This window comes from Ailuropoda melanoleuca, unplaced genomic scaffold (assembly GCF_002007445.2).
Source record: "Ailuropoda melanoleuca isolate Jingjing unplaced genomic scaffold, ASM200744v2 unplaced-scaffold10967, whole genome shotgun sequence".
Classification (NCBI taxonomy): domain Eukaryota; kingdom Metazoa; phylum Chordata; class Mammalia; order Carnivora; family Ursidae; genus Ailuropoda; species Ailuropoda melanoleuca.
In genome coordinates this window covers 1-16,918 of record NW_023179356.1, presented here as the reverse complement: position 1 = coordinate 16,918, position 16,918 = coordinate 1, and the positions used below count along the sequence as shown (strand labels likewise).

At 36.6% G+C, this 16,918-nt stretch overlaps 1 protein-coding gene across 1 annotated transcript; it reads left to right on the top strand.

Annotated features, from left to right (window-relative positions):
- Positions 1–12,593: 12,593 nt before the first annotated feature.
- On the top strand, positions 12,594–13,541 carry LOC100478249 (olfactory receptor 56A3). The gene has a single exon (XM_002924988.4). It carries the CDS (start codon positions 12,594–12,596, stop codon positions 13,539–13,541), a length of 948 nt encoding a protein of 315 aa, XP_002925034.2.
- Positions 13,542–16,918: the final 3,377 nt, after the last annotated feature.

Sequence of the window (16,918 nt, the reverse complement as noted above, 5' to 3'; positions counted from 1 at the left end):
AAGATTATCAGCTGATTTCTCAGCAGAAACATTGCAGACCAGCACAGGGTTATGATATAGTCAAAGTACTCATATATTCAAAGGAAAAAAACTTACAATGAAACATATTCTATCTGACAAGGTTATCAACTTAATACAGACAGCTATATAATTAGGATGTTTTATTTGAACCTTACGATAACCACAAACCCAAAACCTATTAATAAATTGAAGAAAGATAGAAAAGAAAAGAAAAGAAAAGAAAAGAAAAGAAAAGAAAAAAGAGAAAGAGAAAGCCAAACATAACACTACAAAAAATCATCAATTACAAAGGAAGAGAGCATGAGACAGAGACAAAAACAAACCAAAACAAACAAACAAACAAAAAATACAAACCAGAGAAGAACCACATAAGGAACAACAAAAAAATTAACAAATTGGCAATTAGTACAAACCATTCAATAGTTATTTTAACTGTAAATGGTCTAAATACTACAATCAAAAGAAATAAGGTGGCAGAATGGATTAAAAGACAAGACCTATATCTATATGCTGCCTACAAGAGACTCACTTCAGACCTAAAGACACATGCAGACTGAAAGTAAAGGACTGAAAAACATTTATCATATAAATGGAAGCCAAGAAAAAGCCAGGGTTGCAATACTCATATCAGATAAAATAGACTTTGAAACAAAGACTGTTAACAAGAGACAAAGAAGAGACTACATAATGATAAAGGGATCAATCCAAGAAGAAGATATAACAGTTGTAAATATCTATATACTCAACAACGAAACACCTAAATACATAAAGCAAATGTCAATGAACAAAGGGAGATATTGATTGTGATACAATTATAGTATGCGACTTTAATACCCCACTTCAATCAATGGATAGATCATTCAAGCAGAAAATCAATAAGAAAACAATGTCTTGGAATGACACATTGGATCAGAAGGACATAAGAGATATATACAGAACATTAAATCCAATAACAACAGAATACACATTATTTTCTGGTGCACACGCAACGTGTTTTAACCCACAAAACAAGTGTCAATACATTTAAGAGGACTGAAATCATATAATTGCCAACAAAAATGGTATGAACTTAGAAACCCAATACAAGAAAAAACCTGGAAAAAATACACAAACACCTAGAGGTTTAACATGTTACTGAACAATCAATGAGTTAACTAACAAGTAAGAAATCAAAAAATACATGGAGTCAAATGAAAATGAAACTACAAGGGCCAAAAATCTTAGGGACACAATGAAAGCAGTTCTAACAGGGAAATATAGAGCAATACATGCCTACCTCAAGAAACAGAACTCAAACAATAAAAATCTACTCCTAAAGTAACTGGAAAAAGAACAAAGAGAGCAGAAGATCAATATAAAAAAGAAATTAATAAAGATCAGAACAGAAATAAATGACATAGAGAATTTAAAAATCAAAGATCACTGAAATCAAGAGCTCCGTTCTTGAAAAGATAACCAAAGTTGATAAACTTTCAGCCAGATTCATCACGAAAAAAAGAGAAAGTACCCAAATAAGTAAATCAGAAATGAATGAAAGTGATAACTGACAACACAGAAATACAAAGTATTATAAGATACTAGTACAAAGAATTATAAGTCTACATATAGGACAATATAGAAAAATGGAGAAATACTACAAAGATCCAATCTTCCAAAACAAAACCAAGAAGTAGAAAATCTGAACAGATTACTACTAATGAAATTGAATTGGTAGTCAAAAAACAAACAAAAAATTAAAGTCTGGGACCAGATGGATTCACAGGTGAATTCTACTAAACACTTTAAGAAGAGTTAACATGTATTCTTCTCAAACTATTCCAAAAACTAGAAGAGGAAGGAAAGCTCAAAAGTGCACTTAACAAGGCAGGCATTAGCCTGATACCAAAACCCCATAAAGACATTACAGAAAAAGAGAACTATAGGCCAATAACGCTGATGAACATAGACATAAGAATCCTCCACAAAATACTAGCAAACCAAATCCAACAATACATTTTAAAAATCACTCAACACAATCAAGTGAGACTTATTCCCAGGATGCAAAGGTAGTTACATAATCCCAAATCAATCAGTGCGATACACCACATCAATTTAAAAAAAAGAATAAAAACCACATGATCATTTGAGTAATGCAGAAAAAGCATTTGAGGAAGTGTTTTATCCATTCATGATAAAAACCCTCACAGAGTAGGTTTGGAGGGAACACAACTCAAAATAACAAAGGTCTTATGTGAAAAACCCACAGTGAACATCATACCTAATGGGGACAAACTGAGAGACTTTCCGCTGAGGTCTAGAACAGGACTAGGGTGTCCATCCTTGAGACTTCTTTCAACATAGCAGAGGAAATTGTAGCCACAGCAATGAAACAAGAAAAAGAAATAAAAGGCACCCAAATTGGTAAGGAAGAAGTAAATTTTCACTATTCACAGATGACATGATACTATGTACAGATAACCAGAAATACTCCACCAAGAAAACTACTAGAACTGATAAGTGAATTCAGTAAAGTGGCAGGATACAAAATCAATGTACAGAAATCTGCTATATTCCTATGTGCTAAAAATGAAGCAAAAGAAAGTGAAATTAAGAAAACAATCCCATTTATAGCTGCACCAAAAACAATAAAATATCTAGCAATACACTTAGCCAAAGAGGTGAAAGACCTGTACTCTAAAAACTATAAAACATTGAGGAAAGAAATTCAAGAAGACACAAAAAAATGGTAACAAATCCCATGCTCGTGGACTGGAAGAACAAATATTGTTAAAATGTCCATTCTCTCCAAAGCAATATATAGATTTAATGCAATCCCTATCAAAATACCAACAGCATTTTTTACAGAGCTAGAACAAACAAACCTAAATTTTATATGGAACCACAAAAGTCCCTGAATAGCCAAAGCAACCTTGAAACAGAAAAGCAAACCTGGAGGCATCACAAATCTGGATTTCAAGTTAACACTACAAAGGTTTAGTGATCAAAACAGTATGGTACTGGCACAAAAAATGGACACATAGAGAACTAGAACAGAATAGAACACTCAGAAATGAACCTACAAGTATAGGGTCATTAATCAACAAAGGAAGAAAGAAAATCCAATGGGAAGACGACAGTCTCTTCAACAAATGATGTTGGGAAAACTGGACAGCAACATTCAGCAGAATGAAACTGGACCACTTTCTTACAGCACACACAGAATAAGTTCAAAATGGATGAAAGACCTAAATGTGAGACTGAGAGGCTCCTGGGTGGCTCAGTCAGTTAAGCAGCTGCATTTGGCTCAGGTCATGATCCTGGGTTCCTGGGATCAAGCCTGCATCAGGCTCCCCACTCCATTGGGTGTCTGTTTCTCCCTCTCTGTCTTCCCCTCCCCTTGCTTGTGCTCTCTCTCTCTCTCTCCTTCAAATAAGGAAATAAAATCTTTTTTAAAAATAATAAAAATTAAAAATTAAAATATATAAATATAAATAACTGTGAGACCTAAAACCATAAAAATACTAGACGAGAACACAGGCAGTAACCTCTTTGACATCAGCTGTGCCAACTCTTTCTTGAGATGTTTCCTGGGTCAAGATAAACGAAACAAAAATAAACTATTGAGACTTCCTCAAAATGAAAAGCTTCTACACAGTGAGGGAAACAATCAACAAAACTCAAAGACAGTTTATGGAATGGGAGCAAATATTTGCAAGTGAGATATCAGATGAAGGGTTAGTATCTAAAATATATAAAGAACTTAACATACTCAACACCCCAAAATGAATAATTCAATTAAAAAGTGGGCAGAACACATGAATAGACATTTTTCCGAAGAAGACATACAGTTGGCCACCTGACATGTAAAAAGGTGATCAGCATCTCTGATTATCAGGGAAATAAGAATCAAACTACAACTATACTGTATTTATTTTAACATCCCCGTATAAATAGACCCACCCAGTTCAAAACCATGTCATTCAAAATCTACCGTACTTACAGAGAAATATATAGCATTAAAGCCTTTATTAGAAATACATATTTTCAAATCTATGATCAAGTTCTACCATTAAAAGAACTAAAAACCAAAACTAACTTAAACTCCAAATAAGGGGAAGCAATCAATATCAGAACAGAAATCATGAATCAGAAAACAGATTACAACAGAAAAAAATCCTTTAAAATATTTTACTTTGAGAAAAGTGATAAAATTTATAAGATGCTCAGATTTACCCAGACAAATTAGGGAAAGACAGAGAGGAGGGGAAGAGGGAGAGAAAATACAAATTAACAGTGTCAGGAATGAGCTAGGCGAAACCACAAGAGATCCTATACGTATTAAAAAGATAGCCATGGGCATTAAGGAGGGCATGTGACGTGATGAGCACTGGGTGTTATACTGAACTGATGAATCATTGAACACTATATCAAAAACCAATAATGTACTATACCTTGGCTAATTGAATTTAAATAATTTTTAAAAAGATAGCCATGGATTTATTATGCATAACTTTATTTCAATGAATTTTTCAACTGAGATGAAATAAACACATTCTTTGAAATGCAACTACCAAAGCTCACTAGAGAAGAAATGACCACCTGAATAGACCTATATCTATTAAAGAATCCAATGACAGATGAATGGATAAAGAAGATGTGGTGTATATATATATATATATATATATATACAATGGAATATTACACAGCCATCAAAAAATGAAATCTTATCCTTTGCAATGACGTGGATGCAACTAGAGGGTATTATGCTACACGAAATAAGTCAACCAGAGAAAGACAATTATCATATGATCTCACTGATATGCAGAATTTTAGAAACAAGGCAGAGGATCATAGGGGAAGAGAGGAAAAAAATGAAACAAGACGAAACAAGAGAGGGAGGTGGCGGTATGGGGTGGCTGGGTGATGGACATTGGGGAGGGTATGTGTTGTGGTGAGCACTGGGTGTTGTGTAAGACTGGTGAATCACAGACCTGTACTCCTGAAACAAATTATACATTTTATGTTAATTTAAAAAATTAAAACAAATTAATTCATTAGTATTTAAAAATCTTTGCAAAAAAAACAAAAACTAAAACAAAACAACAAGAACAAAACTCTAGGCCTAAAAACTTCACTAGTAAATTCAAAGAAGTATCTAAGGAAGAAAGAAAGAAATATTACTCCACACAGACTTTTCCACAGAAGTAAAAGGGAGGAAATACTTCCCCACTCATAGAATGAGGCCAACTTTCTCCTATACCAACACCAGACAAACACATTATATGAAAACATGATGAAGAGATACACTTCAAAGACAGATCCAAGAAATTAAACAAAATGTCAGCATATTAAATTGAACAATACACAGAAAGTTTGGTACATCAAAGTGGGTAAGATCCAGTTTAGTTTAATGCAAAGTTGATTTAACATCCAAATAACAATTAGTTTCATTCATTATACTAACAAACAAACAATCAAAAGCCCAAGGGATCACTCAATATACATAGAATAAGAATCTGACAAAATGCAGCCTGCCCCCTGCCCCAAACCCTGAGTGTGCTAACAATGTCAGAGACGTTTCTGGATCTCAGAATATAACACAAACCCACATGAACCTTTGAAGTCAGAATTGGTTTGCTCCCTATCACTTAGACCAGGAGAGGACAAGCAATATAGAAAACGGGGTGAAGAGGAGAGATTTTAGTTGCTCCTTTATTTCTCCCATGCTTTCCCTTGAGAGTATCTTTACCAACCCTGAAGCTACTGAGTAGGAAATAGAACTGCAGAGCACCTGTCATGGCCAGGTACTTGTAAGCACTGAGAAGGCCCCTTTTTGTCCCACCTGGGATCCATGCAATCTCACTAATTTCACTGAATAATTCCTGGACAAGAGTAATGCTGGAGCTGGGATAATGGAAGGTTGCCTTGAGGGGCTGGTTTGCATAGGGTGTAGGAAACAAGAAATAATAAAGCCCAGATAGTAATAAACTTTCTCTGAGGTGACAATCACAAAACCTACCTGGAGGATTTGCAGTCTAGAACTTACTCTTTCCCCTTTCCCTACCCCCACAAATATTTTATATAGCAGCTACTTCTTGTCCTAGGCACATATGCATACAGGATATAAAATAACAAAATACTAACACTATGGAAAAAAGGGCAGTGAACTGAACTACCATATCACCACAATCAGAATTAATGGGCTAGAAAGAATAACAACTAAGGATAAATTAATAATGCTTAGCATGTAAGCACAAAGTAAGTATTTATTAGATAAACAAAAGCATTAATGTCTTCAGAGACTTCATAAAGGATATTGGAAATATCAAGTTGGACATTCAGTTATAAAAAAGAGCTACTTGTTCTAAGAAATAAACGGTAGCTATAAACCAGTCAGTGGATGAGCTGAATAGCTGAATAAATGCAGCTAAGTAGCATGTTAATGACCTGGATCAGGCCAAGGACATTTGTAGTCCTATTAGATAATTTTCAGAAGATACAGAAAGAAGGAGGAGGAAATGGATAAGAGATCATGTGTAAGTATGACACAATCTAAAGTTAGTCCAATAAGAGTCACATAGGGAAATAAATAAATACATAGAATGGGAATATACTTGAAGAAAGTGAAATGAAGACTACTCATAAATTTAAAAAAATTTAAGACTTTGGATTGAAATGTGTTCAAGAGAGACACACTATTTCTTGAAAATAAAGGCTCCTAGATATAATAGTAGCAGAGGAAAACAGTCTATTCTATAGACTTCGGTGGATTCCTACACAAACTCTGAGATTCTGATATTTGCTCTGGGTATTTTGAGGAGCTGACGTTGAAAATATAAGGTTGGAGTAAAAACAAAAGTAAATCCCAGTAGCAATTTCAGTATAAAAGCCAAACATCACGAAGGATAAAAATTAGCAATATGTCTGGAGATCTTATGATGGCCACACATTCTTTTAAACTCCTCTCTTAAAGAAGCCAAGTCCAGTGTCTCTCCGGCTGAATCTGGGCTGATAACAGAGACTCACCTCTTACCAACAGAATATGGCACAAGTGATGCTGATTATAAAATATATGGTGGAGGAATGGGATAGGCCAGTGATGGGTATTAAGGAGGGCACATATTGCATGGTGCACTGGATTTTATATGCAAGTAATGAATCATGGAACTTAACATCAAGAACTGGGGATGTGCTGTATGGTGACTAACATAATATAATAAAAAACTAGTATTAAAAAAATAAAATAAGACATATGTAGAAAAGAAAAATCCAAATATTAAAAAAATTTTAAAATGTTTGGAACTGTAATCGGGTGATAGGTATTAAGAGGACACGTGTTGTGATGAGCACTGGATGTTATATGCAACTAATTAATCCTGGAACACTACATAAAAAACTAATGATGTACAATGTGTTGGCTAATTGAACATACAAATAAAAATAAATGTTTGGATAGAATTCAAATGAAAACTCATCCCTCCACACAATGGTTACAAATTACAAAGCCAATAGTAATAAAATAATGTGGGGTTGCTTTAAGGAAAGCCAAATACACCAATGATGGAACAGAAATACAGCCACGTATGCATGATACTTGGCATATAATAAAGCTGACATCTCAAATTAGTGGGAAAAAAAGATCAATAACATATCTCCATATGCAGAAAAAAGTTATTCAACACTATAAAAATACTTAGTAACCTCCACCACCAACAAAAAATTCAGACCATGCCCTGGAACCTGGCACTGATGGACCCATGCTGCTGGCAGTACCCACACTGCATGGATCATGGGGAGGTCTAGGAGACACCATGACAGTGCCCAAGGTAGTGCTGAGGAGTTAGGGGACACAAAATAGAGGGTATTTATAAAAATAGCAACACACTATTTTGTATTTTCACAGCTGTGAACAAAGCAATACGTACTCACTTAATATCACTCCCTACTCTTGAAAATATAAACCACAAACAGATCTAAATACATCAGCATGAAAGATAATGCACTAAGTTTTACAAAAATTTAAAAAAACAAAAACAAATAAACAAAAGCACCTTTGCAGTCTTTAGGAATGTTCCCTAGATAAGATCCACAGAAAAAAGCTATTCATAGAAAAATAGTTCGACTTATCAAATTAAAAGATGTCCATTGAATAATGGACACCAGACACTACAGTTGAGAGTTTTATAACAGACTAGAGGAGATACTAGCAAAATCTAACCAACAAAGGACTCTAATATTTAAAAGATGCACAGAGATTTTGCAAATATGCAAGAAAAACAAAAAATACAAAAAGCAGGTAAAGGATGTGAACATGTAATTCACGGCATAAAAATCACAAATGCCAAAACGGTATATGAACACTGCTCACTTACTGTGAGAAAATTAAATTTAAAATAATAACACATGGGCACCACGGTGCTTCAGTTGCTTAAGCATCTGCCTTCAGCTCAGGTCATGACCCCAGGGTCCTGGGATCCAGTCCACATTGGGCTCCCTGCTCAGAGGGAAGTCTGCTTCTCCCTCTTTCTCTCTACCCTTTCCCCCTGCTCATGTTCTCTCTCTCTCAAATAAATTAAAAAATCTTTTAAAGTATAATAATAATACACACTATTTTACCTCCTTACAGTATTTTTTAAAGAGATAACATCAAATGGTGTAAGGAATGTGAAAAAAAGAAACTGCAGGAATTTCTACTGAGATTTTATAAAAATTTTGGAGAGAGGTTTGGTAATTTCTAGTGAAATTAAATATTTTTATATGCTTTGATTGAATAAAAAATCCTCCACATATGCCTAGTATAAGTCTATAAGGAGAAGTGTACAATGATATTGACAGCAACAGTATTTTTGGTAACAATTAATTATGGGTCCCTGGGGCCGAGACTGCTTACATAAAGAGCAAAGATGCACATTATGGGAACTGAACAACAATCAAAGAAGAGTGAAGCGGACTTGCATGGAGCAACATGGATGGATGTTTAAAAATTAATATTAAGTGTAAACAAAGAACAACATCAGATTTATAAACCAGTGACATTGGTACAGATTCAATTTCAAACTTTTTCTACTATAAACAAATATGTAATTAATAAGCACACTTAATGGTTTTCTATTATAAATTCATCTCCAAATCCTAAGCCCCCCCAAAAAAATAAGTATACTTAAGATTAATTAGAAACACATATTTAAGAACACCAGAGTTTTCACTACCCTGAAGGAAGGAGAAATAGGAGCAATGTTGAGATATACAGAAGAAAGACAGGTAAAAAAAGAGAGTTAAAGAAAGCCTTTGAAGAGACTGATGATGATGGCACAGCACAGGGAACATAGTTGATGGCACTGGAATAGATTTGCATGGTGACAGACAGTTGGTACATCTGTGGTGAGCAAGCATAACGCATAGACTTGTGCAATCACTAGTTGTATACCAGAAACTAACGTTAACAGTGTATATCAACTACATATAGTAATACCATTAATGAAAACAAATAAATAAAAAATAAAGAAAATGATCATGCATGCTCCCATTAATGGAGAGGTAAGAATAATTCACATGAAGTTCAAAATGAAAAATTTTTTAAAAGGAACAAATTATGTTTCCTATTATGTAGTTGTATACACAACCCATTTAAAACATCTTTCACTCCAAAAAATTTTCTATGAGAATTTCTTTCTAAAACGCATTTGCATTTTCACAGGAATACTTTTGAAGGTTCTCTTGCATTATTATCATTATAATGCAATAATCAGAGCCACGATGAGGTACCATTCAAGAGCATGGTTTGGGAGGGCTTATCTAACAATTATGTGCAGGAAGTCTATGAGAACTTCTGAGTGAGCATATTGGACCCATGCAAGGCACTGAGTGTGCATGTGCACACGAGTGTGAACATGGATAGATGGATGTAACATGCCCACACCCACGAGACTGTGTACAAAACACTCAGTCAATGTAGGACTGGATTACCAGAGCTCCTTACTTTAGAGAGAAAGAAAATCATTTTCTTCTCACACCTGCCTGCCGGCCTATCTGTCCCAGGAGGGCATTTTAGGCCCAAGGAGTAGGGATGGAGAAGTTCCCAGAGGGCATAGTCCCTGACGCTCAGTTATAACTACACCAGATGCTTCAGGAGCTAAGCAGAACTCCAATAGCAGTGGGGCCAGACGCCCTGCTCACATCTTCTGTAGGTGAGTCTGGTTAGAGGGTGCCTAAGGGGCAGCTATACCAAGATTAGCCGGAACATGGGGTAGAGTTCCTCTTCAGTCCAGATCTTGCTCTGTTCCATTCCCGAGTCCGCATGGCTAAAGTAGTCTGACGTGGGGTAGTAGAGACTGCATCCTGTCTCAGGTCAGGCACATGTAACAACCTGTGCTCTGGGACCTTCTCTTTTGCCCTCCTCCTGCCTTTTCGGATCTTTTGCTGGGTGGTGTCAGAGATGCAGAGAAGCAGAAACTTGTCCACAGGAGATTACTGAGCAGAGGGGGTTGGGGAAGCGCATCATCTGGAGCTCAGATCAGAAAATTTGAGGGCTTCATCTGTGAATATGAACATTTAGGAGCTTTAAGGCAAAGAATCTGCCCACAAATGCTTGACTCATGGCATACGAAAAGTCCTATTTATCTACACAACTTCAGAGATGGAGGACACAGACCACAGTTGGAGGGTCCCCAAGACTCAGAGGGTAGTTCCTCAGATTTCAACCAAATGAAGAATTTCTAAAAGCTACTGCTGCCAAAAGCAGAAAATTATGCACATACCATAGAGGTATCTGTCACTGGTTGGATCAGACCAATGATGTCTGAAACGATACTTGGGAGAGATGTTTCACAATTGTGTCTGTACTTACGGAGTTAGGTGGTCCTTAACAACCCCTCGTCTTCTTCAAACAGGGTTTCCATAGTGCTATGCTGGGGGCCTGTCCCGCAACCTGGGAGAAAGCTTGTCCAACAGGGTCTCTGTTTTTGTCACTGTCCTTCAATTTCACTGGCTTCTATATCCAGTCCCCACCTGGAACCAGTAGATATTAGCTCTAGTCCTTAGGTCTAGTACTGTCATTGATTACCTCTGATTGCAATCCAAGAGTGAAAGAGGAGAGCAGAGGAAGGACATATATGATTTCAGATGCTCTACTTCTAGGGCTGAGCAGGTTGTTCAATGCTTGTTGAATAAATTATGAATTGAAAAGCATGTAGGAACATCCAGATAAATGAGGAGAAAGGAAGAGTTAGTGAGTAGAAAGAACAGATTAAAAATCCTCCTATGATATCCTAGAAATTTCTTCCTAGTGCTAGAAATAATTATCCCAAACATATTTGGGAGACAAAGAGAATGTCCTTCTTCCTCTATGGATACTCAATGAACAATCAAGTCTGAATTGCCATTTCTTCCATTTGGCTGTACCCTCCAAAGTTCATTTCAAGATTTTCCCTCCTTCCATGCAATGAATCTTGTTCCTCCCAGGAATACTCTGAAATGCCTGAAGAAGAGAAGATTCTTGGACATGGTGAGATTTGGAACTCTGACTTGTAAGAATTAAATGTCACAATTTTGCAGAGAGTAGGATCAGAGGGTGCAATGAGCAAGATCAAAAGACAAAATGTAAATGATGAAAGTGGGGATTAGAGGGAGTATTTCAAAACGAGGAGCATGTGGTTGTACATGCTGAGGGCCACTGTGGCAAGGTCTGGGCTAAGCAGATGATATCTCAGACATTCAAGTGAATGTATCCAACAAGAAAAATTGAAAGAAAGGAAGAGTTTAATGAACATAGTGCCCGAGACAAGAGAAGGTCCTTTGGTCACCAACCCAAGACTGGATGTTATTTTTCTATGGGTTTTTATCTTCATGGCTTCCAGCACGTGCAGCATCTCCCAGGCCTTGTGAGCTATTCCACAAAAGCAAAGCATAATCACTAGACAAGAGGACCTGGATCATTATATTGAAGACAGAAAGGGGAATAGAAAGGGGATGAAAGGACTTTAGAGGTGGATTCATCACTCTCACACTATTGCAATGAGTGTAATCTACATTCAACTTGTCAATGACATGTATGGCTCCCACCTATCTATGTGCATTTGCACATTCTACTTACAGGTTTTTCCTTTCCTGAAGTTAAGAATCCTACATGTATGAAGATGTATTGGCAATTATTTAGAAGGATCCCTACCCACCAAATTAAAGTGAATTTTTAGACAAATGAAAATTAACTAATGTTAAAGCCATTGTATATTTTTAATCTGTGATTAAAGCCAACTATAGGTGAAAACTCAGAACGTGGCGGGGGGGCGCATGGAGAACTAGGAACATGTACCTGAGTTCCAACTTTGTGTCACACTCTGCTACTCATCTCTGCATGTTGTTATAGTTAAATTATCGTGTGTTAGTCTAAGTGGTCATCATTAAAGAACAACATACAAAAAGGAAGAAACTTATATATGAATGAATTCACATGGCTCTAGAGGACCTGTTGGGACTAATGGGTTTCATCCAAGTGAAGCAAATTCTTCTAAATTCATGTATCTTGAGTCAGTAGCTAATTTTTACCTTAATTTTACAGACCACTAAAAGAAAACTGTAGAAATACAGGACAAAAGATGACAACAAACCAAAATGGCAACGTCTCCACTGAAGTTTCAGACTTTCTCCTGAATTGTTTTGCCAGGTCCCCCAGCTGGCAGCTTTCTATCTCCCTGCCCCTCAGCCTCCTCTTCCTCCTGGCCATGGGGGCCAATGGTATTCTTCTGATCACCATCTGGACGGAGGCCTCTCTGCATGAGCCCATGTACTACCTGCTCAGCCTGCTCTCTCTACTGGACATCGTGCTCTGCCTCACTGTTATCCCCAAGGTCCTGGCCATCTTCTGGTTTGACCTCAAGTCCATCGGCTTCTATGCCTGCTTCCTTCAGATGTACATCATGAACTGCTTCCTTGCCATGGAGTCCTGCACATTCATGGTCATGGCCTATGACCGCTATGTGGCCATTTGCCACCCACTGAGGTACCCATCCATCATCACTGACCAATTTGTGGTCAAGGCTGCTATTTTTATTTTGGCCAGGAATGTTATTTCTACAGTGCCTATCCCCATTCTATCCTCACGACTCCATTATTGTGGGAGAAATGTCATTGAGAACTGCATCTGCGCCAATATGTCTGTCTCCAGGCTCTCCTGTGATGATGTCACCATCAATCGCCTCTACCAGTTTGCTGGAGGCTGGACACTGCTAGGATCCGATCTCATCCTCATCTTCCTCTCCTACAGCCTCATCCTTCAGGCTGTGCTGAGACTCAAGGCAGAGGGTGCTGTGGCCAAGGCCCTGAGCACATGTGGCTCCCACTTCATCCTTATCCTCTTCTTCAGCACCATTCTTCTGGTCTTTGTGCTCACTCATGTGGTGAAGAAGAAGGTCTCCCCTGATGTGCCAGTCTTGCTCAATGTCCTCCACCATGTCATCCCTGCAGCCCTCAACCCCATTGTTTATGGAGTGCGAACTCAGGAGATCAAGCAAGGAATCCAGAGAATACTGAATAGGGGGTGGTAATGAGGACAACTGGATCTCTGCATTCCTAATAAAGGATGAGTTTTGAATCAATAATGACGGATTGGGCTGAAGAACCCTGGAGATCAAGCAAGGAATCCAGAGATTACTGAGCAAAATTTGGTAGTAAGGACAACTGGATCTCTGCATTCCTAAGATAGGATGAGTTTTGAATCAACAATGGGTGAGTGGGTGGAAATTCATATCTATGATTTACAATCTCAAAATGGATAAATTGGATATTGTTTTTTTCTAAATAAAACTTAAATGTCATAATAATTTCCCCTCCATTTCTCCTTTAACAATATGCTTAACCTTTTTTGCTTTTCCCTTACATATTTTCCTGTTTTGACAAAATACTGAGGTTCCTTCACGCAGGTTCTAAAGGAGAAATTTATGTTCCTAGATATATACCTATTAATATGTCATGACTTAAAATTAGTGCATATACAAGTGTGGATACTTTGGGGTAAATTGGTATAATTATTTAATGCTTTCTTATTCTGATTTCCACTGAAGGGAATATATTGGAGACAAAGAATATTAGCGAATTTCCGTCCTTAATGATGGAAGGTTGCTACTGGTCTGTAACTGGGTCTGCAATTGGGTGGACATTAGGAAATGTGCATGAGAAGAGGAGAGGATTTTTGCGTGGATTTCTCATTTGTGCAACAATTAGCAATGAGTTTGATTAGACTCAAGAGACTTCTAAATTCTTCTCACCAATGGATTTGTGCTTAGGACACTTATCTTTGGATCCAGGCTGTCATAGTTCATGGTTTGCACACATAGCTCTGCTAATGAGTTAAAGATTTTTTAGGGGTTGAAATATATGATTCACTAATAATAATTAAAATTTGGAAATTGTAATCCCTGAACACTGTTTTCATATTAATTGGACCATTTCTAAGCATACCTTGTGTTCTGGGAATTCTGTTAACTATTAAGACAAAAAATACAATATTTGTGCTATTGGGAGCCCAAAGTTTGATTAGGGGGAATACAAATATGAGAGTGAGAAATGGAATAAGGTACCTATAGGCAGTAGGGTACCTGGCAATATAGGAAACCACTAAATGCGTAAAGATTTGAACTGTAAGCCTTGGACAACTACCACAAAAAAGGTGGGTTCTAGGGAACAAATGAGGTGCTTCCATTGTGTTTCATATTACTTATCTACTACACCTCAGAACAGTGAATATAATATTTGGTGCTTCAATAACAACTTATAAGTGTGTTTCCTTGTTTGACAATGGAAGGAAAACCTCTCAAAAGTCCAATACTAATAGTCTCATCAAAATCTGGGTCTTACACCCTTTACTGGTTCATCCTTGAACTAATTAAGCTTTCATTCAGCAAAACTCTGTCCATTTCTTTGTCTTCTCTATCTCACAATGAAAAACAATAAATTGATATTTCATTCCTCTGCTCCTGGATATCACTGTGAGCTACATTTGAGTAATAAACATATGCTCATGTATTAGAAGCAATAGCTAAAGGCACATAATCAGCCTTTGAACTGGGAATAATATAGTTCTCAAAAATAAAAACAGAAAGTCCAAATCCAATTAGGTTCATACCATAGATGTCCTTTTTCTTTGTTACTTCAAAAAGAATTCTCCAATATATCATTCTCTCACATATTTCAACATAAGATAAAATGACTTGGTTTAAATGCAGGTAATACCAACAGGAAGGTCTTACAAATATGAAGATATAATATGCTAAATAAATTTAAGCTATAATCTCTTAGGGAAGATTAAAAGACTACCAGTTTTAACACTATCATATATTAACATCTACTCATCAAGGGACCAAAAACCTTCAGGACTAATCTCTACCACGGTCACATTGTACAACAAACCCAAATCTCCCTAGTTAGCTGTTAGAAAACTTGGACAGGGAAGGCACCAAAAGGGCTACATCAGCGGATTTAAAGCATGTACCACCCAAGACTGAGAAAACTTGACACAAGTCTTGTCTTCCAAAATAGACTGGTAAGATTTTTATATTTAAAACAGATATTTTTGAAAGCTTTGCACTGACGTGTTGATATGCAACTTTTACATATTTTTGGCTCCCATCAAAACAGTATTAACACAAAAAAGCGTATTGACAGGTTCATTTTATAAACAAGGTGAACAGATTAGCGATGGCCTTATCCCAAAAATAACTGATACTAATAAGAATCTCCTCCAGAACAATGCTGTTCAATGTGAGCTACACACTGAATTTTAAATGTTTAAGTAGTCACTTGAAAATATAAAATGTTAAACTGATCCAAATAGTGTATCTTACCGAATTCAAAATATCTAAAACAATATAATTTCAACACATAATAAATATAAGGAAATTTAATAATAACATTTTACAATCTTTTTCTGCACTAGGTCATCAAAATACAGTGTGTATTTTATATTTACAACATATGTCAGTCAGGACAATCACACTTCAGGTGCCCAATAGCCACGTGTGGCAAGTAGGTGCTGCACGGGTCGGATCAGCACTAGATCTATGGCTTCAAAGGCAAATGAAAAATGGGTAGGAGAGCAATTGAATTGAGGAAAAATGTATCCTTCTTGGAAAAGAGCTAAAGCCAAATTCTTTCTAAATGGCTGCGATTTTTCTCTTTCTTTTGTTTTTCCACGTGGAGAAAAGGAAGATGGATAAAAAGAAAATGGATAATAAGTCTTTGTCCTAAAATGCCACATTACGTGAGTGCTTATGTCCTAGCACCAATGTGAGAAGAGTAAAATAAGAGAATGCTCATGTTTTGGTTTCTTACAGCACACAGCCCTCAATCCTACAGCAACGTTTGAGATAGAGCCATGTATACACCTTGGAAGTCACAGAACCCAAGGAAAGATGTAAATAGAGACTTTACTCATGATAAGGCAGGAATGTTAGTGCTAGGGGAAGCAACAGATGTTGGTGTCAAAGGTTTCTCAAAAGGTAGATGATAATAATCATAGTTTGTAATTCTTTAAACTGCTCTTAACACTACATGTACATATGAATATTTTAAGTTAGTTATTTTGTGCTCTATTATTTTAATAAAATATATTTTATATGAAATGCTTAAAGTGAAAGTGTTGTAATTATTCAATAAAATATTACAATAGGAAATAGGTCTCTTCAAACCAGACAGAAATACCCAGAAAATGTTAAAACTCAAATTTTCTTGGGGAGACTTTTCAGTTTACTCACACATTACCCATATTTGGACCTTCCCTCAATGACCTGAGAAAGTGAGACAGATATCTGAGGGGAGACCCAACTGACACTGGATACTGAGCCAAAAGAACAATGCAGAGCACATACGAGAATGGTCATGACCCTTTAGGCCCACAATTAACATCATATTATCTGCAAAAGATGCC